Source organism: Trichoderma citrinoviride, assembly GCF_003025115.1.
Source record: "Trichoderma citrinoviride strain TUCIM 6016 unplaced genomic scaffold BBK36scaffold_9, whole genome shotgun sequence".
Taxonomy (NCBI): domain Eukaryota; kingdom Fungi; phylum Ascomycota; class Sordariomycetes; order Hypocreales; family Hypocreaceae; genus Trichoderma; species Trichoderma citrinoviride.
Window position 1 is genome coordinate 25,963 of NW_020194717.1, and position 24,698 is coordinate 50,660.

General features: G+C 50.9%; 8 protein-coding genes across 8 annotated transcripts; 6 read left to right on the forward strand and 2 right to left on the reverse strand.

The window, feature by feature from the left end:
* Positions 1-587: 587 nt before the first annotated feature.
* Positions 588-1,403, reverse strand: BBK36DRAFT_1122030 (glycoside hydrolase; the record flags this gene model as incomplete). Its single annotated transcript, XM_024890896.1, has 1 exon — positions 588-1,403. The coding sequence occupies one exon, from the start codon at positions 1,401-1,403 to the stop codon at positions 588-590; it is 816 nt and encodes a 271-aa protein (XP_024748301.1).
* Positions 1,404-5,261: 3,858 nt separating this feature from the next.
* Positions 5,262-7,075, forward strand: BBK36DRAFT_1121739 (alpha/beta-hydrolase; the record flags this gene model as incomplete). Its single annotated transcript, XM_024890861.1, has 3 exons — positions 5,262-5,381; positions 5,446-5,838; positions 5,894-7,075. 3 exons carry the CDS (start codon positions 5,262-5,264, stop codon positions 7,073-7,075), a joined length of 1,695 nt encoding a protein of 564 aa, XP_024748302.1.
* Positions 7,076-9,455: 2,380 nt separating this feature from the next.
* On the forward strand, positions 9,456-10,165 carry BBK36DRAFT_1142007 (hypothetical protein; the record flags this gene model as incomplete). The annotated part of the gene is made up of 4 exons (XM_024893493.1): positions 9,456-9,621; positions 9,691-9,816; positions 9,882-10,037; positions 10,092-10,165. 4 exons carry the CDS (start codon positions 9,456-9,458, stop codon positions 10,163-10,165), a joined length of 522 nt encoding a protein of 173 aa, XP_024748303.1.
* A 1,609-nt stretch (positions 10,166-11,774) lies between these two features.
* Positions 11,775-13,331, forward strand: BBK36DRAFT_1122486 (putative C6 transcription factor; the record flags this gene model as incomplete). The annotated part of the gene is made up of 3 exons (XM_024890951.1): positions 11,775-11,939; positions 12,005-12,244; positions 12,294-13,331. 3 exons carry the CDS (start codon positions 11,775-11,777, stop codon positions 13,329-13,331), a joined length of 1,443 nt encoding a protein of 480 aa, XP_024748304.1.
* Positions 13,332-13,582: 251 nt separating this feature from the next.
* On the reverse strand, positions 13,583-14,799 carry BBK36DRAFT_55072 (GroES-like protein; the record flags this gene model as incomplete). Its single annotated transcript, XM_024898243.1, has 3 exons — positions 13,583-13,876; positions 13,941-14,549; positions 14,626-14,799. The coding sequence occupies 3 exons, from the start codon at positions 14,797-14,799 to the stop codon at positions 13,583-13,585; spliced, it is 1,077 nt and encodes a 358-aa protein (XP_024748305.1).
* A 3,586-nt stretch (positions 14,800-18,385) lies between these two features.
* BBK36DRAFT_1203775 (hypothetical protein) lies at positions 18,386-20,355 on the forward strand. The gene has a single exon (XM_024897279.1). It carries the CDS (start codon positions 18,446-18,448, stop codon positions 20,330-20,332), a length of 1,887 nt encoding a protein of 628 aa, XP_024748306.1. The 5' UTR covers positions 18,386-18,445; the 3' UTR covers positions 20,333-20,355.
* A 456-nt stretch (positions 20,356-20,811) lies between these two features.
* On the forward strand, positions 20,812-22,285 carry BBK36DRAFT_1203779 (GroES-like protein; the record flags this gene model as incomplete). Its single annotated transcript, XM_024897280.1, has 7 exons — positions 20,812-20,893; positions 20,957-21,011; positions 21,070-21,216; positions 21,313-21,877; positions 21,932-21,960; positions 22,036-22,128; positions 22,189-22,285. The coding sequence occupies 7 exons, from the start codon at positions 20,812-20,814 to the stop codon at positions 22,283-22,285; spliced, it is 1,068 nt and encodes a 355-aa protein (XP_024748307.1).
* Positions 22,286-22,796: 511 nt separating this feature from the next.
* BBK36DRAFT_1121673 (peptidase M24A, methionine aminopeptidase) lies at positions 22,797-24,314 on the forward strand (the record flags this gene model as incomplete). Its single annotated transcript, XM_024890852.1, has 4 exons — positions 22,797-22,839; positions 22,996-24,059; positions 24,117-24,203; positions 24,258-24,314. The coding sequence occupies 4 exons, from the start codon at positions 22,797-22,799 to the stop codon at positions 24,312-24,314; spliced, it is 1,251 nt and encodes a 416-aa protein (XP_024748308.1).
* Positions 24,315-24,698: the final 384 nt, after the last annotated feature.

Consider the following 24,698-nt stretch of genomic DNA (forward strand, 5'->3'; position numbering starts at 1 on the left):
AGGTGGAGTGATATCCGGTCGTTAATCACCTTTGGACAAGTCAAAGGCAATAGATGAAAGTTATACTAGTGTATTTCCTTGATGACGAGCAGTACTAACAGCATATCCACAGTGCTATCGCTTGATGAGACGTAAACCTTCTCCCTCATTGGCCGGCTGAAGTGTTGGTCGTATTTCAGTAATCGTTGTTCTAGATTGTGGATGCTCTCCCGTGGACCGCAATCTAAGCGCAGGGTGGCAGGGTGAAAAGGACATTGTACTTACGGCTAAGATGGCGAAGAGCTCGACGGCGAACTCGACGGCGAACTCTACTAGTAGAGAATCACGAAGGAAATGGGCTAATCACGTAACGGACTAGGAATCGTTCAGTAGTCCCCAGGATTGATGTATGTATGCTTTTACAGCCTGCGTTGTATTTAAGCCTGTCGTATCAAACGAGTGTAGGCAGGTTTCCGTAGCATTAAGTACAGAATTGTTTCATAACTGACAAAACCCCCAAAAATATATACGATTGAAAAGAAAGTTTTGGTGGAAAAGACCAGAAGAGCCCAAATAAGCCTTGTCCTTCATAGTGATGTAAAAACCCTTTAATGGCAGGTGCTGGCAGCAAGGGTCCAGCCCGTGAGGCGGTTGGCAACATCAGATGCGTAGCAAGCAGTACTACCAAGGCCTTGATCGAGGTCGGAGTAATCGGCAGAGCCGCTGTTGTAGAGCCGAGCAGCAGCATAGTAAGCCTGGCTGCCGTTGTTGTGAGTCTTCTCCTTAGCCTCAGACAGAAGGCTCTGGAGGCCCGGGCCCTCCTTAGTGCCGCTCACACCATCATTGATCATGAGGTTGATAGTGGATGAAGGGCAGGGGTTCAGTCCAAAGCAGCTGCCGGCGCCGTCGTGAGACTGCATGAGGCCAGGGTTGGTAACGCCATTGTTGGTGGTTGGGACACGGACGCATCCCTTGCTCTCCTGCATCACAATGGCGAGGATGAAGCGAGGGTCGATATCAGCAGCCTTGGAGACGGCCTGGATGGCAGTGCCGATGTCCTGGATCTCATCTTCGGAGTCATCACCGACCCAGCCGTTCCAGGTGCAGGACTTCTGCATAAGAGGGACGTTGGCTTTCCAAAGATCATCCCAGGAGCCCCAGTCGTCTTGGGAGGGCCAGCCAGCGGCAGTTGATCCGTCACCTTGGTAGTAGGTGTACTTGTCCGCAATAGCACCACGCTTAACAGTAGTACCATGGGTATGGAAAGCGCCACCATGAGGATGGAAAGCAGTGCCGTTTGTATGCTGAACAGTACCGTTGTTGTGATGAGTAGTACCATTCCTGTGGAAAGCAGTACCATTGGTGGGGAGAGCAGTGCCGACAGCGGCAAGGCCAGCAACAACGATGGCAATGTTGGCAAGCATTTTGGATATTTCGAAAAGAAAAAAGTATGAGGTAAGATATATAGTAGAAGGGAAAGACTGGTCTGCTTGAGGCCAAGGGGTATCAGTTGCCGTGTTTCAAAATATGAAAAAGGAGTGTCTGAAGGAGAAGTTGGCCGTAAAGGAATGGAACGGTTATAGGTTAACTTGATGAAAAAGAAGGATAACAAAGTCCTTGGAGAGTGGAATATGATGAGACTTTTATACATGGAATCGTCCCTCCCTACTGATGCCTCCAGTCCTAAACACAAAGACGTTGCCCACTTGCGCTCCATACTGGAGAAGAAGGCAAACGCCATCTTTCTACAGTAGAGCAAGATTAGAAAGAGAAAAGGGGGAAAAAAACCTCATGCTCCATCGCAAGTAGAAGCACCGTGAGAAAAACGACCTGCGACAATACCAAGGCCGATATGTTGTTCACACGATGCGAACACGGAAGACTTGCCCCGTCCTAGTCGAGGCTCGGTCTAAAAACGCCACATGAAGGGTCTTTCGCAAAAGAAGATCCGGCTCGAAGCCGACTCGTTGGATGTGGATACACAGCGTCTCGTAGCGCCAAAACCACGTGGATAAAGAGGGAAATGAATAGTAGTACGTCTCAATATTCCAGAATGTACCTCGACGGACTGGAGGCCCCGTACCTGACTTATGAACTAGGCTTCTTCTTTCACGAATCCCTGTTCACCTGACAGGTAATTGTGACACGCCGATTGGTCGCTTGTAAGAGGACGTGATCAAACAAAGTGGGATCCCTTGTTGCGACTTGGCAATTGATAGATATGATTATTACCTCCCATCATGTGGTCTGAGTTGCGATATCGATCATTCTATCTAGCTTTGTAAATCCCCTTGCTGATTGAAAATGTGCTTTATGCCACCATACCAAGTCTCAAGATTTTCCTTCCCCCTCCCCTTTCGAACCATGAATCGTGGTTGGAACGGGAGTACAAGTCTAAATCGATTCAGCTGTCCAGTTCTTGTTGGCCAAAGACACTGTACACACTAAAAGGCCTATATCACCAACATCCAACGTCGAATGCATATCCCACGCGACCTGCGGAATCCCACAATGCTAACCAATCCGGTGGCGTATGGAAGGCAGCTACTGGAAGGACGAGTGGGTTTGCTATTGGCGAATCGGTACTGATGATTTCATACACATCAAAGAGGCGTCAATGTTATCTTGCAAGTGGCTAGTTCCTGGCTAAGTAAGTACCCTCTCAGTTTTTACTCCCTCTAAATCACACAGAGACCTATCAGTCCAATGTCAGGATTCAGGAACACGATTCATAACTCTCCATTGTATGCGAGTCATCACGGGAACTAAGCAGACCCTGCATGGAATCGCACGCGACGACAAAGGGGAAGTATGGCGCCTCACACTGGAGGAGCCATTCCCCGGTGCAATAACATCGCCATGAAATGTCACTGTCCATCCATGAGTAAGTCTCCTGAGCGGTTCCCGTCCAATGATACCAGTGTCTCTTCTCCGAGCGGGTCTCGGACAGGTTCTGGTGCTGCTTCTTACAAGACAAGCACGGGCAAACCCACGATAGCCCACGACGTAAGTCTTCCACAGTATGAGTCCCAGTTTCTGAGCCCCGACTTATTAGGGATCGGACATTTTACCGGCAATGCTAGGGTAAGACAGCGGACCGAGGGAGCCGATGGGCTAATGCAGCGAGGCCCGCGGCCGCCCACGCGAAAAAGGGAAATCGTGCAGGGAACCTCGCTGTAGAGTCTGGCGGCGGGTGGATTACCGTTCCAGATTCTGGGGAAATACGATGCCAAGATTTCCTCAAGCCGCATTCATACATGTTGTTCGCATTCATACATGTTGTCGCAGATCGTGGACAGGGAGTTCTGGTAAAGCCCGCAGTTGCCGCCAGCCTTTCGCTTTGGCTATAGCCTATGTTATTATATCCGTACGTTGCCACATAAGGGAAGTTTTTTCAACAGCCGTATCATTGTCTGCGTGAAGAAGCAGACAAGACGGAGACTCCAGAAAAAAATCGTTTATAGCAAATTTTCTGCAAGACTTCATTGAGCCCATTGGACAACTTGACAGGCGCCCTGGTGGCGTTTTGCCCCTGGCCGACTTCGCCCGAACCAGAGAAGTTGTGCCTGGCGTGGCTTCTCATTCGGCAGAACCGAACGTGGCGCCAGCGCCACTGCAACGCCATCTAGTTCATTTGGACGGTAGAATTGGATGAAAAGACCGTCAAAGGCGGTGAAACCAGTATAGGAACGGTTGGGTGAGGTCGAGAAGAGCCATGACCAAATACAGTAGCGAAGCCCGAAAGGTCTTACAGTAAGCAAGGCTACCGTTCAATACGGTGAACGCAAAATGACTAGAATCTGGCGAATAGTCCGCCCGGTATCGCCTCTTAGGCTTTTGCCTTCTCTGTGAAAAACCTTGCGTTGTGAGTCCATCGAGAAACGTCATTCAGCAGCCAATTGTGAGTGAAGCGGCGCGAAAAGATTCCATGTCCTGTCCTGTCATACCAATACCATTCTCACAATGTCGATTTCAGAATAAGCCGTAAAATCTGGGGGGAACAATCTGCCGATTCATGTAAGCCGATATGGGCAGTCAGCCATGGGTTGCTGTATTGGACGGAGTTGATCTCTCTTATTGCTCCGCTGGAACCTTCTCCAAATTCATTTCTCTTCTAATTCATAGTTTCTCACACATTTCATTTCCAGCTTCAGCGCAGGAATGACGCACTTTTGCACTGCCAATAAGAATGTCCTCTGTTCATGTGCGTCACTCCGTATATGTATGCTGTGGTTGGGTTATTCATCCGCCTCACCGAATCCCAAGTCTGTGCCTTCGTGCCTCGAATGGCTTCTTGGACGTATATCAGCATGCCCTCCTTATATAAGCATGTTAAAATGCGATCAATGTCTGCGATTGCGAAAAATCTGAAAATCATTGCCAGAGTGCCTGTCTATCAGGCGATGGGTTTCAGGGTAAGTAGGATTTTGTGAAGACTGCATTCATGCCGCAACCTTAGATAGCAAGTAACAGCTGGATGGGGTTTTGTTCAGCGGAGTTAGGAGCTTGTATAATCACGACGCCGTTCATCTTCCACGCATCAGCACGTAATTTTATTACGATTTCCGCCCCCGCCTCCGCCTTTCACCTTGAGCACAATCGTTATTCCGTATCTGGGCAACATGCAGGAATCTTCCCGCTCGTGCTTGCTCAATCCGTCCGCCATCAGTTTCCATGTACGGAGTATCACTGGATCATATGTAGATTACTAGCCGGCTACATGGTAAACCCATGGCGGTTGGCCTTAGTAGATAACCTTCATCACCCTCTTCTCTTGCCTTCTTTCAGCCTTGAACTGGACTTAGTTTGTCTTGTTGTATGAGGTCAGCGTCTTTTAGAGATAGCCCCACCATCACTCTAAATAGGAGGGCATCCAGAAAGAGTAAAAACGGCTGACGGCTGACGATGCTTTAACGGAATGCAGTCTAGGTCGGACGGGCTGTTGAGGTCCTCAGATACACCAAACTCCGCCCCATCAGCTTGTTCCGAGGCAGTTTCCGCACCTTAAACCCCATTTCGATCTTGGCCCTTACGCGAATTGATGTGTGTACGGTCAAAAAACATGGAAGCGGGATTCATACTTGCCCCGATGCTTCAAGTTAGGGCAATGCCGAGTCCTCAGCATGAGTGATCGTCGCGTTGTTGGCGAGGCGGACACAATGACAGAACGCGAAGCATGCTGTTGCACGATATATATTTGGGACAATCCCTCTTCCTCTCAAGATGCTGTCGGTACCAACGACAAGAAATAAGCTTACCAAAAATCTCAAAAAAAGATCGCCATGAAGCCTATCTTTACGCTTCTCTCGGGGCTTGCCTTAGCCAACGGCGCCGCCGTTCATCAGCCAAGCTTACCGACGGTGGACCTTGGATATCAAGTCCATCGCGCCATCTCGTTTGATGTAAGCCTTCCAAAGAATTAAACTTTACATGGCGTGCAGATATTGATCAATATGTGTTAAAAAGGAACGCTACAAGACGTACAACTTCACCAACATCCCATACGCCGAGCCTCCTTTGGGCCCTCTGCGATTCACCGCACCTGTTCCTCCCAAGGGGCGCAAATCGGGAGTCCAGAATGGCAGTATCGGCAAAGTTTGTCCACAGGCGAATCCCGGTTGGCTTGCATTGGGCGAAATGTTTGCCGCAGCCTATGGACTCAACCAGCTGCCATTCAACGTGACACAGGCAAAGGAGTTGCTATCTCAGCTGCCCCCGCCTCCAGAGGATGATCGAATCACCGAAGACTGTCTAGTCCTGGACGTTTTGGTACCTCAAAAGGTGTTTGACAAGAGAAGCAGTGTCCACAGGAAGGGCTTGAAGCCTACCAAGGGAGCTCCTGTCTTGGTCTGGATATACGTGAGTAGAATGCCATCTATTGCTATCAACAACCAAGAACTGAGAACTTGACTAGGGAGGCGGATATGTCATTGGAGACAAGTCAATGTTTGGAACTCCCAGTGAACTCATGGCAGCAACCCAATCTAATGGTGAAGATGGTGCCATCTGGGTGGCCATGAATTACCGTCTCGGTGCCTTTGGCTTCCTCTCCGGCCCTACGCTGCAGCAGAACGGCGGCACCCCCAACGCTGGACTCTTGGACCAGAGGCTTGCACTCGATTGGGTTCAGGAGAACATTCACCTGTTTGGAGGCGATCCCGACAATGTGACTATTATGGGTGTCTCCGCTGGCGGTGGATCAGTCATGCACCATATTACGGCCTGGGGAGGATCGAGGCCTGCGCCCTTCCGCCGAGCTATCCCGCAGTCTGCCGGTATTGTCCCTGTTCCTGGAAATCGTGAGCAAGAGCAGACCTTCAACGACTTCCTCGCGCTTCTGAATGTTTCGACACTGAATGAAGCAAAGGCGCTGCCCTCCAGCGCGCTGTTGGCTGCCAATCTGAAGCAAGTCGCCGCTGCTCCATACGGTTCCTTTTCTTATGGCCCCGTCGTCGATGGCAGCTTCGTACCCGGAATGCCCTCAAAACTGTTCCTCCAAGGAGCGTTTGCTAAGGACATTGAGATCTTCTCTACTTACAACAGCCACGAGGGAATCCTATTCACTGATCCTTCGGCCTTCGACAACGAGTCTCTGCTGAGGAAGCAACTTGGTGCCATCTTTACCTCACTCACAAGCGACGACTATCAGCATGTATTTGAGACGCTCTATCCCGCGAAATATGACGGATCTCAGCCGTATACAGATGCCTTGGGGCGAGCACAGCTGATCATTGCCGAGGCCGCGCTCACTTGCAACCAGAACTCCATGGTTAAGGCCGCGCAGAAGCAAGGCGTAGCCGCATTTGGCTTCCAAAACTCTGTTTGGCCAGCAATCCACGGCAGTGATCAGCCTTATCTCTTCCCCAACGGACCGACGCCGGGTGTTGATGCTCAGATTGCGAGCATTGCAAAGGGCGCCGTTGCTGGATTCGTCAACAACGGCTCGCCGATCAACTCACCGGCCGGCGGCATTTCGTTTCCTTCGTACGGCCAGAATGATTCAATTTTGAACTTTGTGCTTAATGCTACCTCGGCTATTCGAGACCCGACGTCGAACGAAAGATGCAACTGGTGGCAAAAGGCGCTGTACTACTGATTCGAGTCCTTCCAAGCTAGTATCCCACCATTGTGCTCCCTGGCTTTTCCTTCTTCTTTATCAGTCAAGTGTTAAATGTACTGTATCTAGATGCGTGAATAGAGGATTGGAATAGACGCTAAATCACTTTGTCTCAAGCATGTTTTTGCCGCTCTGTTCAGGCCAGTCTTTGTAGCAATGACTTGAAACTTTATCTGTCTCCCTCTTCACCCATGCAGAAAAGAGCCAGTCGCTCTCGCTCTCGTCTCGGCAGCCAATCCGCATCCAATGATGACGCTCCACGTAACTGAGCCTCGAGGTCCTTCAACTCGCGTATAAACCCTGGATTGGCGATAGCCGTGGACGAGCTCGCACAGTCAGGCCCAATATTACTCCCAATGACATAGCATGATTCTTCATCAAGTATGCTACGACGAGATCGGAGGGCGTGAGATGCCCTTTGAACAATGCACTAAGATCATCCCCGAGCCGCTAATTGTCAGCAGCACCGCTTCCATGATGTCGCAAGCAGTATCGCAAAGGGTCGGAGATCGTTGAAGATGGAGAGTCTGCGATGCTTACGCGGCTGTATTCGAAGCCTGGGACCTTACCTGAAGGGCTAGCGCCGACTCTCAACACATGCGATATCGAGTCTATCTGCAGTAACGTGACGGTCGAGGCTGCGGAAGCCGGGCCGATGAAGATGGAAGGAGAGAAGACAAGGGAGATGGGTATTTACTTGTCTCGCTTACCCGTCTTTGCGAACCATCGAGGGATACCCAGGGGGGAGGGGGGTTTAGGTGCTGCTGAGATGGTGTCTGCAGCTGACGAAAAGCAGTGAAGCTAGTATATATGTAGCATGCACCGACTTTGGCTACAAGTATTGTATGCGAAGCGCGTAATACTGGTGACAACTCTTTGAGAAAGACAGTGGCACAGTAGTAGTAGCCGATCATACGGCTCGGATAATGCCGGGTTTGCGGAGTGGCAGGGGCATGCTTTAATCCGAGCTCCGTATTGACCGATGTTCCGTGCCTGCAGGACAGTTGGGCAGCGGACGCTTGTCTGACATCCAGTCATCAAGATGAGAGAAGACGTGGAAGCATGCGAAGGTTGCGGGTAGGGAAAAAACCCCTCAAGTAGCTGCTAGTAATCGCAGATATTTTGAGCGATTCTTGTGCAGATCTTGACACAAGCAGCTCCTTATTAATACTACTTTTCTTCTTGGCATCACGAGCTCGAGATGAAATCAGAGCGCTCTGATAATGTGGTACCAGATCCAAGTTGGCGGACGGAAAAGCTGCCGTCCAGCCCCCGGAAGCATCGTGTCTTCGTTGTGAGTAAGCCGGCATCTCTTCTTGGCATGAAGATCATGATCAGGGGTCAGAGCAAAAAGTTTGCTGATGATTGGCAAAGACAGGCTGACTCGCATCGTGGGCCTGGTCTGGGCTGCTCACTCAACATGCAACAGCCGACTTCTCCACTTGGAGATGAAGGTAAATTTGCCGACCATGTGCTATTTTCATGCTCTGTCAATCCGATAGATCGCATGAGTCTCGTAATACGCTAGTTGACCTACCCGCCTGTAATAGGGGGAGCCTGCCACTTCTGGTTCGGAGGACGTTGCCGTGCCGGAAAAGTCGGTTGACAAGGGTGAACTACCTTGGTACTCAAATGAATCCATCCACATTGTGTCTCGACGGTTTTCCTTCCTCGAATTTACGCTCACTATTATGCATACTTGAAGCCCTAGAGATTGAGCGATTCTTCCTTCCTCAATGTTACATAGTACCAGGAACCGATGCTAGCTGACTGCAGCACTTCCTTGCAAATCGTCCATCTACTACTATTACCACATTGCGCTCGTATAACGAATGTTTCCCTCGTCCCACTTAACGCTCGTTGCCACCGGATGCTTTGTTGTAGCTTCCTAGCATAGCCTAGCTCCATCCTTATAGCCCGACTGCCCAACTCAAATTGTATGGATAAGACGTTAGCCAGGGGCGCAGAATCTGGGGTATGAAAAGTCCACAAATCATCGTCGTGCTCTGTCTCCATTTCCCAAACAAGCAGCTGAAGCAAGCAAACATCCACGTCAGAATGGCGGCATTGCGAAGACGTCCGGCTAGGGAGTTACTCCTTCTTTGCGCCGGTACAGAGAGCATTGCTTCTAGAACAGGTGGAAATGGTCTCCTATCGGTCCGTCCACGTAACGATGGGCATCCGATTACCCTAGTAGTATAACCCCCTTTCCGCACCACGAGGCGGCGGCGGAAACCAGAAGACTTACACTTCAGGATATGATAAAAGGGTCGGTTGTTTCCACCTTGGATGCCATTGTGAGTAACTGAACTGCCATTCAAAAGTGTGTTTGTTTAGCCAGATCTTCCAAGCCGCCACCATGAAGTCCGTCGCCGCCCTCATCATCGGCTCTGCCATCGCCGGCATCACCCAGGCATGCTCAACTCCTGGAAACTATATCATTACGTTCTATGGATATCCCGACAATTCTCCCCCCGGACCTGCGACTGCGCATAACTGCGGTGGTCGTAACTTCCAAGCTGGTGGTGAGTAAAGTCTCTGTTGCAGATAATCAACCGACAAGCAATGATCGCGTCTAATGTACAGTTGACCAGGTACCGGAACTTATGCCGACCCAATCACCATTGCCACGGCTCCGGGAGAGCTCAACCCTTGCGAGATTGTCTACCTCCCCTTGTTGACCAAGTATGGTCGATATGAGGACGATTGCGCTCAGTGCAGTACGTGAACCTTTCCAAGTAGTTCGAGGCGATACTTGTTGAACGACTGCTAATTCCTACAACAGCCACTGACTGGGCCAACGGTCAACCTCACATTGACATCTGGACTGGTTCCCCCACCGTCAACGGCGGCCAGAATCAGATCAACTGTGAGGACAACCTCACTTTCGGCGGCCGCTACTCCATTGTCCGCAACCCTCCCACCAACTACGGTGTTGACAGTAAGTTAATTCATCAGACACTTAGAGATGAAGGACATAACTAATTTCTACCAGCCACTCCTCTCTTCGTTGCGCCCAACACATGCAACACCAACCACGTCTACCCCAGCAACCCTGCTCACTGCTAAGTAGCGACATTTGTACATGAACCGGGACGAGATGTCAGTCTCTCTTGATGATAATGACTATCAATTTATGGACGGCTTCCACAGCGAGTCTTCCTTGATATGCTTTACGTACATAGCTGGTTGATGAACTCTGTAAATAAAAAAGATCTACGACGTCTCTCCAGTGCCAATCTTGGCAAATGCCCGTGAAGTCCTCTTGGTTCCCTGCAGCTTTCAGCTAGCTAGGAGTTCGTAATGAAGAACATTCCTATCTAAGGCCAGTTTTTAGACTGGCTTGCGATGACAGTATTCACAGCCTTCACAAGAGTATCCTCCAATGGCGTGAATCCTGATTGACCCAGCTTCTTCAACACTTCGAGCCTGCGTTTCTTCTCCACTTTGCTAGCGTCGACAGCTGCCTCCACGACAGACTCCGGCTTAATCTAATACGGGAACCGCCCATGCAAAATCCCGAGAGAATTTGTCCAGGAAAACCTCTCTGCAAATGGAAGAGGCCGTTTGTCCCTCGCATTATCGAGTGTCAAGGCGCCCAATTGCGGCAGTGGTGAATCTTGACACCAATGCACCACTGCGGTGGCAAAATCAACGGCGCAGCAGAACATCCTTAACAGCAGCTTCAACAAGTGCGAACGTATTGCGATAGCCCGGATCCTCGGAAGATATAAAGGTGCCAAAGTTGACGGCTGGCACGACTCGAGTGTGTATGAGTGCGACGGCTTTTGCTCATCGCACCAACGCAGACGTCTCGTACTCCGCATACGCTTTAGAGGCTCCGTATGGGATGCTTACATCAATGCCACCACGCGTCCCCTTAACCATTCAAACGCTGGGCCGTTTAGTCAAGAGCTACGACGCTCCAACTCTCTTCGACAATTCTGTAGGGCGTCCCAGTCGCGGCAAGTTGGCAAGTGCATGCGCACGCAGCAATAGAAGACTCGATAGTAGCGCTCTTGACGCTGGATTCCTCTTAAGCGGCGGCTAATAAGAGTTGTCAATTTCACTTTTGCTAATCCTGTCGATGGCGTGGTTACGCAGATTCATGTCTATGTCCATGTCCATGGCACTACGAGCAACACCGTCTGTGATTTCGAGCGCTGTTTCGAAGGCATTGCCAGATTTCGGATATGCGCCGCCCACAATAAGAGTTTCTGAAGCCGCCAATGGAACAATGCTCGAAGAGGCAAACCGCGATGTGATTTATGTATACTTAAAGAGGATGAGAGGGCAAGGTGCGCTCAAACGCAAATGCAATCCAATGCCTTGTCGACAAAGAGGCGCCAAAGACTTTTGTAGTCACCAGCACTTCTCTTTTGGTCCAACTATAGGTTGCCGTGCGATGCACCAGTGCTGTGTTATGAACCGTTTTCACGGAGTTACATATCCCCTGTTCTGAATCCCAGCCAAACCGACGTCGCATTCTCGATCGGGAATGCGAGATCAGGATCCGTGAGACTTCAGCTCCGCCCCGCCGAGCCGCTTGACAGCATGATCCAATTCAGCCACTCTCCACCCAGTGGCTGGTTTCGACTAACTCTCCCTTCTCGTTCCTTGCCGCAACCTCGTTTACTCTTTTCATGCTCGTCCATCCCACCGTTTCAGTGTATATCCAATGTCTGATACCACCGGCCTCTTTACCAACACCATCTTAGTCTCTCGAGAGGCGGGCCAAGTCCCAACGCTCCAGACCATCGGAGCCGCGGGCCAGTCTCGCAAGAAGCGCCCCCATAACAAGAGCCGTCGCGGATGTATCGCATGCAAGCGACGAAGAGTCAAGGTGCGCCCCTGAGGTGTGCCTCGTACGCGGCGAATGTTGTACCCTTCTAACGATCTGCCGTGTAGTGTGACGAACGTATTCCTTGCGCCAGCTGCGTTAAACGCAACATCGACTGCCTGCCACCATATCGTCAACATGTGATTGCCCCGAGTCTGTCCATTCCTCTAAGCGCCCACTGGGAGATGGGCATGAATCATCCAATAAGCCTCTTGCATCTCGAGCTATTCCATCACTGGGATAAAGAAACTCGATCGACCCTCGCGTTCCCCCAAATATGGCCAGTGGTCATGCAGCAGGCATTTCACGTACAGTTGCCCCATAAGGGTCAGTGAAGCCTAGGCTAACTTGCTACAGGAGGACTTCATCATGTCGGCAATATTGTCTGTTGCCGCTATGCATCTCATGTCCCTCTGTCCACAGGTCGAAAAATACGCACATGCATCCATTCAGCTAATGGCCAAGGCGGTCCAGCTCTTTCGCAGGAATTTATCACGGCCCTTCACAAAAGGCAACTGCGAGGCATTAATGGGAACGGCTCTTCTTATTAATTACATCTCGTGGTTCGACCTTGGCTTCCTAGATGGTGAGAATCTGAATCTCGCCCAAGACCAGCTGTTTCTCCTCAGCCCGGGTATCATTCAAGTGTGGTTTCAAGCCATTCCCATCTTCGTCGACGAGGAAAGCATCTTTACCCATATTATCCATCAGAATCCAAGGCTTAGCATAGACGAGGCCTTGGTCGAAAGAGGTGAAGATCCGGCACGCTTTGTAGAACCCTTTATGAGGATATGGGATGATCCACGCTATGCGACCTACGGCGGCGCAGCGACCGAGGCGGATGTCCTTGGGCATACATCCTTTGCTTGGCGTCTTCTTCTTGGGCTGCAGGCAGAGCTCTCATGTCGGAGCTCCATGCCCTGTACTTCGAACTCGACGTCGGATGGGCATGATGAGAAGAACAAGCTAGGGCATATCAAGGACGCCGTCGTACGAATCACGACTAACTATATCTCGGTCGACAAGCCAGGCTCGTCACACTCTGCTCGCTCAGCTTTCCAAAATATTTTACGCCGGATATCGCCTCTGCTATGCTGTGCAGTTCTCAAATTGGCATCAGACGGAGCAGCCGGCCCTGGTCTCATGCCAGAAGAGGCAGATATCGAGCAGCTCTTCTACGGATTTCCCATTCTCTGTTGCGGACCATTCTCCAAGTTCATGATAAATGGGGACTCGCGGGCTCTCATCTTTTTGTTTCACTTCTATCGCGCTGCACGTATCCTATTGTCGCCAAAGAGATGCTGGTGGGCGTCTATGAGGAGTTGTGTCATGGAAGAGCTCTTGCTGAAGGAGCTCAAGTCCCGGCAACTGGACATGTGTCTGCGTGACCAGTGATGTCAGTCAACACATCGCACAAGTGTGACCAAAAGTCCTTATTCTGCTGCTGTGCAGCGTCGGCCACCAATTTGTGGTAGCAGGCAGCATCATTATAATATTCACGTTAGATTAGGCGGCGTTTACAATGGGTGAAGTTCTAATGTAGCTTAAATTCAGTCTATCGCAAAACCAAACCGGCAATACCTGCTGATCACTTTCCAAACGGTGAATCTCCCATCCGCCTTTGGATCCCGCAATTGTCGAATTCCTCACCACTCGTTCACCAAGACATAACGGAATCTCGGCTTGCCGGCTTCCAGGTCCCTGAGTGTCTGGTTCGCGTCTTTCATGGGTCGCTGCTCCACCCATGGCTTGATCTGTTTATCGGCGGCAAGCTGAAGCATATCGCGGATCTCGTCAGGGGTACCAATGCTTGAGCCGGTGACGCTCTTGCGGCCGGAAATGAGACTGAAGGGCATGAGAGGGATAGCGCCCTCTGGGACGCCAACCTGGACAAGCGTTCCTCCGTACTTCAATAGGGCCAAATATTCGTTAAAAGGCATCTGTCAGTTTCACGGGTTAGCACAAGGCCAGAAGTGATGGACACGATCCATCCGTTGCACATACGTTGTCAGATGAAGCGGTACAGATGATGAGATCAAATCGCCCCTGGTTCTTCTTCACCCAGTCTGCGTCATCACCTGTCGCAATGTAGTCGTCGCATCCCAAGCTGACCGCATCCGCCCTCTTGCTTTCCTTCCTTGAAATGCCGACTACCTCATCTGCATTCAATGCCTTGGCAAACAGCACAGCAAAATGGCCAAGACCTCCGATACCGACAATACCGACTTTCTTGCCGGGGCCTGCGCCGTGATACTTGAGCGGCGAGTACACCGTAACTCCTCCGCACAGCAGAGGAGCAGCAGATTCAGGGGCCAGACCGCTTGGGATCTTGAAGACAAAGTGAGAAGGATTTCGGTGATACGTGGTATAGCCACCATAAGCCTTGCCATTGTTGCGATGCCTGGCATTGTATGTGGTAATGGCTTTGGGACAGTACTGATTCAAGCCTTCACTGCAAGGGGCACAAGGTCCGTCGCGGCCAAGGCACGAATCGCCCTGAGCACCGACGCCGACAACATCGCCAACTTTGATGCCATTCACGGCCTTGGAGCCAACGCGAACGGCAATGCCGAGGATTTCATGTCCAACAACACAAGGGTATTCGGTGGCACCCTGGGCAGCAACAGAGAGTCAGATGATTGTGCTTGCTTCACACCAAGGAGTCTCGTAACGAAGAGCTAAAACTCACCCATCCTGATCGCAGAACGTGCAGGTCTGAACCACAGACTCCACAGTGCGTGACTTTGATGTCAACATCAGTCTCCTCCCAGGGCTTCGGCTCGAACTCTCTCCAGACCATTTTCCCATCTGCGGAGGAGGCGTCGTCGCCCATCCATCCCTCGAACTTGTAGTCGGTTGACATTTTCACGAGATAAGTAGCTGGTTATTGCTGTCTTCTTCTTTGTCTGAGTGCTTTTTGATACTTCCTTCGCCTCACATCGGGCAAGGAGCCCTCTTTATATGAGCGGAATCACATAGGATTATACTCTCCGTCCCAGACATTCTCATTGATGTCAGAAGCGCTGCCACTTGCTTAAACCCCGTTGCCTGTAGTCCCCATCACATAACCCTACCCTCTAACACAAGGCTGGGTCTACTGGAGTTGTCGGCGATTGTCTCATAAAGCTGAGACTTCTATCTGATGTTACCAAGTAATCATATCAGATGAACCCCGTCATATGGAGACAGCAGTCGCAATCTGCAGTGATCTCGTTTTGCGCCGCTTAGTAAAGGGCTCCCAGCCTAACGCCGACGACAACGCCATGACTTTGGTAGGTGGACATCAAGCCCTATCTACTATATGCGAGACTGATCGGCGATTGTGAAAATTTTTCGGACTTCAGGATGAAAGTTGCCAGCCTACATTTCGGCCCAACAAAATGCCCATCAGAATGGCTCTGGTGTGTTCAAGCACTGTTGCTCGGACATATAATCTCCATGGTATAAAAAAGGGACGCTGGAGCGGTTGGGCAAAGGCCTTGTTCTGATTGGCACATTGTGGTTTGAGAAGCGCCGCTAGAATTCACCTCGAGCCACGCGATATGACAACTTGCTGCATGCTTCTCCATTCATGTCTTACAAATGTCAGGAGGAGCCAAGATTAAATGGAATGAATGGAATTCACTGACGCGCTTTGTTCACCTAGGAGAATTTGAGGCCACAGATCTCTCGGATTTAACGCATGTGGTGGATTCCATCCCGGAGATCTTAAGCGACGTCTTCAAGGAGGAAAAGTGGTGGAGATGTAGACAGGATAAACAGACATTTTGTTTGAGATCTATTGCCTTACAAGATGGGACGGAACTTGTGGAGCTATATGCGCTAGAATTCTCTGAAGTTAGGCATCTTGAAACCCTGGACCGCCTTCATTGCTGTTTGACCACTTCTTTTACCTATAATATCTCATGAAAGTATTACATTATCCGCCCATGTGAAAAGCATGTTTACGTCCGGTGAACCAGGAGGTTGTCGCAGATGCTCCCTCATATTAAGCTATCTTCCCTATCAGCGGCTTGGACACTTACTTGGAGTCTGCTAGAGTGTCCTCCTTGCGGTCACTGAATGTGGTAGGAGTTTTTTTTTTTTTTTTTTTTTTTTTTTTTTTTTTTTTTCACTGTCTGCCTTTCCTGAAAAGCCAGGCCTGGAGTGGCAGAACAAGGTGAATTACATAACGCTGAAGCACGTTGTCATCCAAGTATGTATGCCTTATACCCTGCTACCAAGCACGCATTTGAAGATATGTGTGACCCGTTGAATATCGCGCGAGCTTGGGACAAGCCGTCTGTTGTGTCCTATGGGCCAGCCGAGGATGCGACTGACGCCCACAGTTATCTAATCTTGCATCTTATCTTGCGTCAGATCCTTATCTTACCCTTTTGAAAATGGACAAACGAGAAAAGCTGGCTGTTCCCATCAATACCCGACGTCTAATATTTTTCTTTTCGCCATTTTAAGAGTGTGACAGATTAATTGGACCGATAGCTCATCAGTCTGCCTCCCCCACCCCGCGGCTCGCCCGTCTCTCGAAGAAGTGGCGCCGACGAGTAAAGTCTCGTTTTCCACCAGAGCTGAAATCGAGGGGCAGTTTACCAGCCGTGTAACGGACGTGATACCCGCATGATCTTGGAAGCGCATAGACAATCCATCGGCGCGAGATGGACTCTTTAGATGCCAATTCTGGTGATAAAAAGAGACGCTCGAAGATGGCTATGAGTCCACGAAGCTTTAAAGTCCCTGCATTTGTGGCGGGGTAGACCACACAAAGTCTGGGGATCCAGCATTTCCACCCTTCAGCATGGTATCGGACCTGGTCTGAGGTTTCGATATCGAATACGTGTAGTACAGCAGAGGACGATTTCCCACCCAGCTTCTCGTCCCAATTGGGTGATTGAATACATGAAAACTCTCCGAATCCTTATGGATGCTAGTGCCGCGTGCAAGCAGGCTAATTCCCTGCATCCACGTGTTGGCGAGGCTTATTCAATCATGATCGGAAGGGCGTGGGAGCCTCGCCGGAGTCTACGAGAAGCAGTTCTATCTGCATGTGCGTTTTCCCCGCCGGAGGCTGAGCAGCAGCTGAACCACCCTTTCGTAATACAGAAGGCCCAGACTCGACGTTTCGACGTCTGTCCCCGACGAAGCTAGTGTATTTAATCTCTCAGGATGGTCAGTCCCCATCATCTGGACGAAAAACTTCGGGGACCTAAAGGGTTGCTTGCAAAACTCTCTGTTGCGAAAGGGCATTGACGCTAGACCGTATCATAAGCAGCGATCACCTACATAGACTTGAGACATCATGTCCGGCTATCATCAGCCACCACCGGTTCCTCCTCGGAATGGGAGCGGTAACGCGTCGATGCCTCCATCAACCCCTCCAGCGCAAACATACGGAAGCAACGCTCAGTATCCGTACGGAACTGCGAACCCTCAGCAACAACCCCCGTACGGGCACCCAACGGCATCGTCGTATCAAACTACGGCTGCCCCGGTACCATATTACCCTCCGCCTCCAGGTCCGCCGCCGTCTGGATACATTGGCTACTCACATGCTCCGGCATCGACAGCTCCTGGCCCAGTAACGCCTGTGTCTCACTACTACCCCCCTCCTCCCCAGAGCCAATCTCAAGCGTATCCTCCCCCTTCAGCTCAGAATCCATCTCATCCTTATACCCTTCCTCTACAGGGTCCATCTCAAGCCTATCCGTCTCCGCCGGTGCAATCTCCATCACAGCCATATCCTCCACCACCGCCTCTTCCAGCCAGGCCCCCGGTTCAGCAGAGCCCAACGAACTACACTCCGCATCCGCCTTATAACCCAGCTCAAAACCATCAATTTCAAGCTTCTCATACCCAGTATATTCCACAACCGAGTTCCCACTACCAAAGCCCTCCACCCCCTGCTCCATACACACCGCTTTCGTATGCACCGGGACCGGGCGCCGCGGTGGAAAGCTCAGCATACCATCAGATCCGTCCTGCACCAGGTCTACCACCAACTCTGTCCGCTGTCCCGTCACAGCAGCCTGCACCACCAGGGCATTTTGCGACACATGGGACGGTTCCATCGTCATCTCAGCAACAAACGGCATACGTAGCCTCACCTGTTCCCCCCCCCTGTCCCACCACCATCGACTCGGCCTCCAATTCGGGACACTTCAAACAATTACTATTCTCCTCCCCCAACAACAGCAGGGCAACAACCACAAGCTCCTGCTCCAGCTCCAGCAGCGGAGGCAGCATCAGCACGGAATGAGCACCCGGAGCCTTCACCAGCATCAGAAACACACATCAGTCAGCATCTAGTTCCTCGCAGGCCTGTCGCAGCCCCCAATGCGCAACAAACGGGGACGCCTGCCGAACTAGCTCTGGCTTCTCCACCGTCTTCTCCGGCGTATTCGTCTCAGCCGGTTCACAGCTCACCAGTTCAGATCACAAGCAATGCTGCCACGCCAGTTCCTTCGTCTCCGCTCGAGGTCTGTCAGCCTCCCACGACGCATTCCCAAGATCCCATGGCAGGTCTGTATATGCAGATGAGCACCCTCAATATGGGCCCCGTGAACTCCAATACAGCACCCCAGCCCTTTGTGAGGATCTTGGATGACGATGCCCCTCGTCCTCCGCCTCCCATTCGTGCTTCTGGGACGCCGCTTGAAGTCATCACATATTGCCCAGAAGCGAGGGCAGTGGATTATTCGCTTTACTGGTATCGCTTGCCGGACAATCCGGACTTCTTGATCTGTACAAAATGTCATGCCGATCACATTCGAACTACACCGCTGGCAGACAAATTTGAGAAGATCAAGCGGCCTGATCACTTTTACTCGTCTTGTTGCTTCTGGGTTCCAAGGGTCAAGGAAGTCATTTGGCCAGAGACTGTTCGAACCAGCAATCTGGATGCACTGCGTGCATTCATGGAAAAGCGTCTCAATGTGAAGACATGCAAAGGGCGTGACCCTACTCCCGCTTCGGATGGTATCAAATGGTTCGGTATGGCAGCCAGTGAGGTCAATGGCTTCATCTCGTGCGAGACCTGTTATGAAGACCGGATAGTAGGCACAGCATTTGAGAGCAGGTTCTCTCCATATCGAGAACAGCCGGGCGGCGAGAACTGGTCTTGCGACCTCGCCGTGCCATACATCTCTCGAGCCGTTGTGAAGCTAGCCAAGCGGAACGACTGGGCTGCCTTTGTTGCTGAGGCGGCTCGCCGTCTCTCATTGCCTAAATGCGAGGGACAGGAGATCCAGTCAAACAGCTGCAACTGGTACATGCCACGCCGCCAGATCGAGAACATGAGAGCTTGCGAGGCATGCTATCTAGATCGAGCTGGTATGACACGGTTTGAGAACGAGTTCGAGAAGTACAATATGGGTACAGGTTTTGACGCCTACTTCGAACACATGACCCAGATATGGTCATGCAAACTGTGCGACTCCAAGTACTTCAACCTGGTATGGGCTATGGAGAATGCCATTGATCAACGCAACTTCTCCGTCTTTGCCAGCTCGGCAGAGGTCGCCTGTCGACTCCCGCCCTGCACGGTGCACGGTATTATCCGCGGCAATTGGTGGACGATCCAGGGAGGATGCGATAATTTTGACGTGTGTGAGAGCTGTTATGTTTCAATAGTCAAGACGTGCGGCGTCAGCCAGTTTTTTGAGCCTGCAAAGCGCGATCCCGAGGCAACGCTCGTCTGCGATTTCTGCGTTGCTAGCCCTCGATTCCGCCAATACCTCAGAAAGTTTGCCCAGTCACTGGATCAGGGAGTCTTCAGTTACTACATCGACTATGTTCGGACCTTTGCCTCAGTTCCAGTTTGTCCCGGCCTGAAGACCGTTGAAAAGGGCAACTGGTGGGGATATCCTAATGCTCTGTTCTGCCAGGACTGCTATCTGAGCTTCGTCATGGACACAAAACTGGGCAGCTTTGTCACTCTCAAGAAAGTGTATGATGAACGTGCCCAAATCTGCCAGATATGGTCGTCGCGGATGCGCACCATGTGGCTCCAGGTATGCGATGCTGGTCCCCCCGGATCACCCGAGTCAGATGCCAAACTGGCCGAGTTTGTCGAATTTGCGGCGAAGAGATTGGAGACATACACGCAAACCGTTCCTCAGATGCAATTCATCCGCGATATGAAGCGTCTGAAGATGCAAAACGCCATGCATCAGGGACTTTTGAGCGTCATGTACAACGGCATGGATGGACTCGCGTCTGTGTCTGGCGCCGTGGATGGGCACCTTCACGGCAACAGTCAGCTAGGCTGGTATGCCACTGAGCAGGGAGCGCAGGGCGCGCAAATGTTTAACAACATGCAGGCTGGCTTCGCAAATGCGAATCGGATGGACGAATGGATGCAAATGTTCCAGCTGGAGATGATATGGAAGGAGGTTGAGTAAGGTAAATGGTTGACGCTGGAGTGGCTGGGCTGACAACAGCATGACGATTGCCCTCTTTACCTCTCACGTATATAATCTCCAGATCCAATGGGGCAGATACTATTACCTACTTTGTATCACAGTGATGCTGAGAGGTAGGAGTTGCAACAACTCATGGCGCATACCGTATGCAGCCTCTGATTCGTCGTCTTTGCCACTTAGAGATAAGCTGTCTGTATTTTCGGTCTTTGGGCCGACCCTCGGTAGCGGTTGTGTTACCATTCTACATGTAGTGCCCGCTTCGTCCCCAATGGCGGAGGGGGTCGAACGAGCTGAGGGCAAACTGTGGGGAAACAATGCCACGTCTCGACCCATATTGACGTCGGCGCCTCAGGATATATATTGAACCCCTCCCTGGCGAGACGATTCTTGTAATACCCTTAGAGGAATCTTCTTCACGGCTGTTTTCTTCTCAGCAGCTGCCTGCCATCGTCACTGAAATGACTCTCCCGCAAACCATGAAGGCCGTCGTCTTCGACGGACCCCGCAGCATCTCTGTCCAAGACCGGCCAGTCCCCCAGAGTACGCTCCTTCAGCCTGATGTCCCCAGAATTATTCTTTTGAACGGCCTGTAACCTCGCTCAGTCAAGGACGATGAAGATGTCATCGTCAAAGTGAGCGCCACTGCTCTTTGTGGCTCGTAAGTTTGCTTCCCTTGAGAGATTGAGTAAATGGCTAACACGGGTTGACCATATCAGCGAGCTGCATGTTTATCGTGGTCACCAACCGTCAGGAACTGGATTCATCATGGGGCACGAATTCACTGGCACTGTGGTAGCTACAGGCCCGGCGGTCAAGTCAGTAGCGATTGGTGACAAAGTCGTGGCTCCCTTCACAGCATCCTGGTATGTTCCTCGGGCCTTCGCTTCAGCTCGAGCTCATCTCGCTCGCCGAAGTTTCCTAGCCTGTTGATATGCTGCTGTTACTTACGCTTTTGACAGCGGCAAATGTTTCTTCTGCCTCAATGATGCCACTGCACGTTGCGAGAAGTCCCTGCTTTTCGGATCGGCCAAGCTCGATGGTGGCCAGGCCGAATATGTTCGCGTCCCCCTAGCAGATGGAACAGTTTCTAAAGCGCCCCCATCCATCTCTGATGAGGCTCTCATTCTCATGGCGGACATCTTTCCAACTGGTTTCTTTGGCGTCAAGTCGGCACTCAGCCTTGCGCCGCCTACCCTCAGCGTCCAGCAGTCCACCATGGTCGTTATTGGATGCGGTCCCGTTGGTCTGTGTGCGATTGTTGCGGCGGCCGAGTTGAAGCCCAAGCATTTGTTTGCAATTGACAGTGTCGATAGCAGACTTGAGCAGGCGAAGCAACTTGGTGCGGAGCCCCTGAACTTTGCCAAAGACAAGGAGGGAATGTTGGCCAGAATCTTGGGAGTCACCGATGGGAGAGGCGCAGACTTGTGCGTTGAGGTGGTGGGACTTTCGCCAGCCTTAAGGACAGCTTTTGACATTGTGAGGCCATTTGGGGTGATTAGTAGCATTGGTGTCCACAATGCAGAGGTATGTACCCAGGGCAGAGTGAACTGTCGTTGACGTTGAGCTGATGATTGCTAGATTCCGTGGTCTGGGAGCGAGGCATATGGGTAAGTACCTTTGGTCGTTAAACTTTCCGTTCTGCGAAGATGAATTGATTTCATGCCTGACCGAATGGTGTATAGCAAAAACCTCCGCCTACAAATGGGCCGATGTCCAGTTCGTAGCATCTTTTCCGAGGCACTTGTTCTGCTTGAGAAGAAGCAGCACCTGCTTGGGTAAGCCATCCACCCTACTCCCCTGTCGTACATCAGAATGCGACTGACTGGAAATGGCAGCTTCATGTTTGAAAACATCATGCCGCTTAATGACGCTGTACAAGGCTATGCCTTGTTTGATGAAATGAAGGTCCAGAAGGTTATCTTCAAGCCATGATACACACAGCGGGAATGTATTGACGGACAATATTATTTCTACACTGACCAGTAGAGAAATCTATAATTCTAGCGACAGGTGAATGGAAATGGTTGCTTCTGTAGAGGGCAAGGGAAGCAAAGCGAAGCTAAATGAAGCGCCATATTGGCTCGTTGTCCGCTATGGCCTGTGAATTCCTTAGCTATGCTGATGGGACTTCTCATGCTGCTATCTCCATATCTGCAGCAACCTCAACACGATACCAGCACAGCACCAAACTTTCTTCGCCATATACGAAGACAAACGAGTTATCTACGTATGTTCTCTTGTCATGTACCAAGCCCGCTAGATGCAATCCCTCTATGGCTGCATATACCTGGGTTGGTTTGATTCCCGCCTTGGTGCATTCTCGTCAAACCCCGCGCCCTTTGAATTACATCGCCAAGGCTAAGCCGTCGTCTTTAAAGATGCAGATGCCAACCTCGGGAATTTTCGATTACGCAACGCAGAGTGGAATATTCCCATCAACGAGATGGCTGCCAAGACTCCCAACGACGAGCACAAGGGGCCGAATGGTTTGTTAGGCCTTGGTGAGAGCAAACTGCTGGTGAGCATGCTAATGTTTTGAATAGTTCAAGCCTCTGGAAAGGCGGCCAACGCTGCCGGTGCTAACGGAGCCGCTAAAGCAAACGCCGCCGAGCAGTCTGGTGATGATTCAGATGACGATCCAGACCAACACCTTACACTGATCACGGTTGCTGCCGGTGAGGGTGGTGACACAAAGAAGCGGAAGAACAAGAAGAAGAAGAACAAGAAGAAGAAGGCTCTAGTGCAGACGGAGCCTCCATCAATCCTTGTCTCCAAGTTGTTTCCAAAGGGCAACTACCCCAAGGGCGAAGAGGTCGAGTATAAAAACGACAACCTCTATCGCACAACTGACGAAGAAAAACGTCATCTTGATAATCTCAACAGCGACTTTCTCTCTGATTACCGCCAGGCGGCCGAAACTCATCGTCAGGTCCGTCAATGGGCCCAGAGAAACATCAAGCCGGGTCAGACCCTCACTGAGATCGCCAACGGCATCGAAGACAGTGTGCGGCGTCTACTCGGTCACGATGGTTTGACTGAAGGTGACTCTATTATTGCCGGCATGGGCTTCCCGACTGGGTTGAACATTGATGACATTGCTGCGCATTACAGTCCAAACGCAGGCGATAAAGTTATCCTTCAGCAGAATAATGTCATGAAAATTGACATTGGCGTCCATGTAAATGGCCGTATTGTGGACAGCGCATTCACAATGGCCTTTGATCCCATGTACGACAACCTGCTGGCAGCTGTCAAAGACGCTACGAACACTGGCGTCCGTGAGGCCGGAATTGATGTTCGCCTCGGAGAACTAGGCGGATTCATCCAAGAAGCCATGGAGAGCTACGAATGCGAGATCAACGGAACAACCTACCCAATCAAGTCGATTCGCAACATAGGCGGTCATACGATCTTGCCGTATCGCATCCACGGCACCAAGAGCATCCCAGCCGTAAAGTCAGACGACATGACCAAAATGGAAGAGGGTGATATCTTTGCCATTGAGACCTTTGGCAGCACTGGCAACGGCCGGGTTTACGATCAAGGCGACGTCTCACATTATGCCCTGCGCGCAGATGCGCCTAATGTGGACTTGCGCTTGTCTTCGGCTAAGTCACTGTTGAATGTGATCAAGAAGAACTTCCACACGATTCCGTTTTGCCGACGCTACTTGGATAGAATTGGACAAGAAAAGTATCTCCTCGGTGTATGGCATCGCTCTCCCAAGGTGTGTATCCTGCTGGAGTGGCTAACAGTTCGATAGCTTAACACTCTTGTAAAATCGGGCATCGTGGAAGCTTATCCGCCTTTGGTCGACAAGAAAGGGTCCTATACGGCCCAATTCGAGCATGTAAGTACTCATTGCCTCTATGCATCCTCTTCGGCCACTGACCAACTGAACCAGACGATTTTGCTCAGACCTACCGTGAAGGAGGTCATTAGCCGTGGAGACGACTACTGACGGGGCTAGTACCGCTCCCAGGAAAGATTCTCTCGCGGCCTACGATCCCGATGGAAGCATCGCCGGGTCTCACCATCAAGCAAAAGCTTGAGTTTCATTTCTTTCTCAACAGTCTCTACAGATGTTGACATAATGTTCTTCGATCGGTCTTCAGAAGGTCCAGAATCTTCACTGGTATCTGTGGAGTCCAATCTCTTCGCTTACAAAACTAAAACGAGGAAAATACATAAAAAAGAAGAAGAAAACAATATTTCAGGGCGATTCTATCTAAATAGATAGCATACAGTCACTACTTCAATAAATCATTACAGCCCACTCTGCAGCCCGGTGTAGCAGACACTGACAGACATCAGCGATCAACGCAGTCAAATGTGTAGTTCAGTA

Coding starts and splice junctions, on each gene's coding strand:
- BBK36DRAFT_1203775 (XM_024897279.1), top strand. CDS start 18,446: ATGGCAGGTCTGTATATGCAGATGAGCACCCTCAATATGGGCCCCGTG.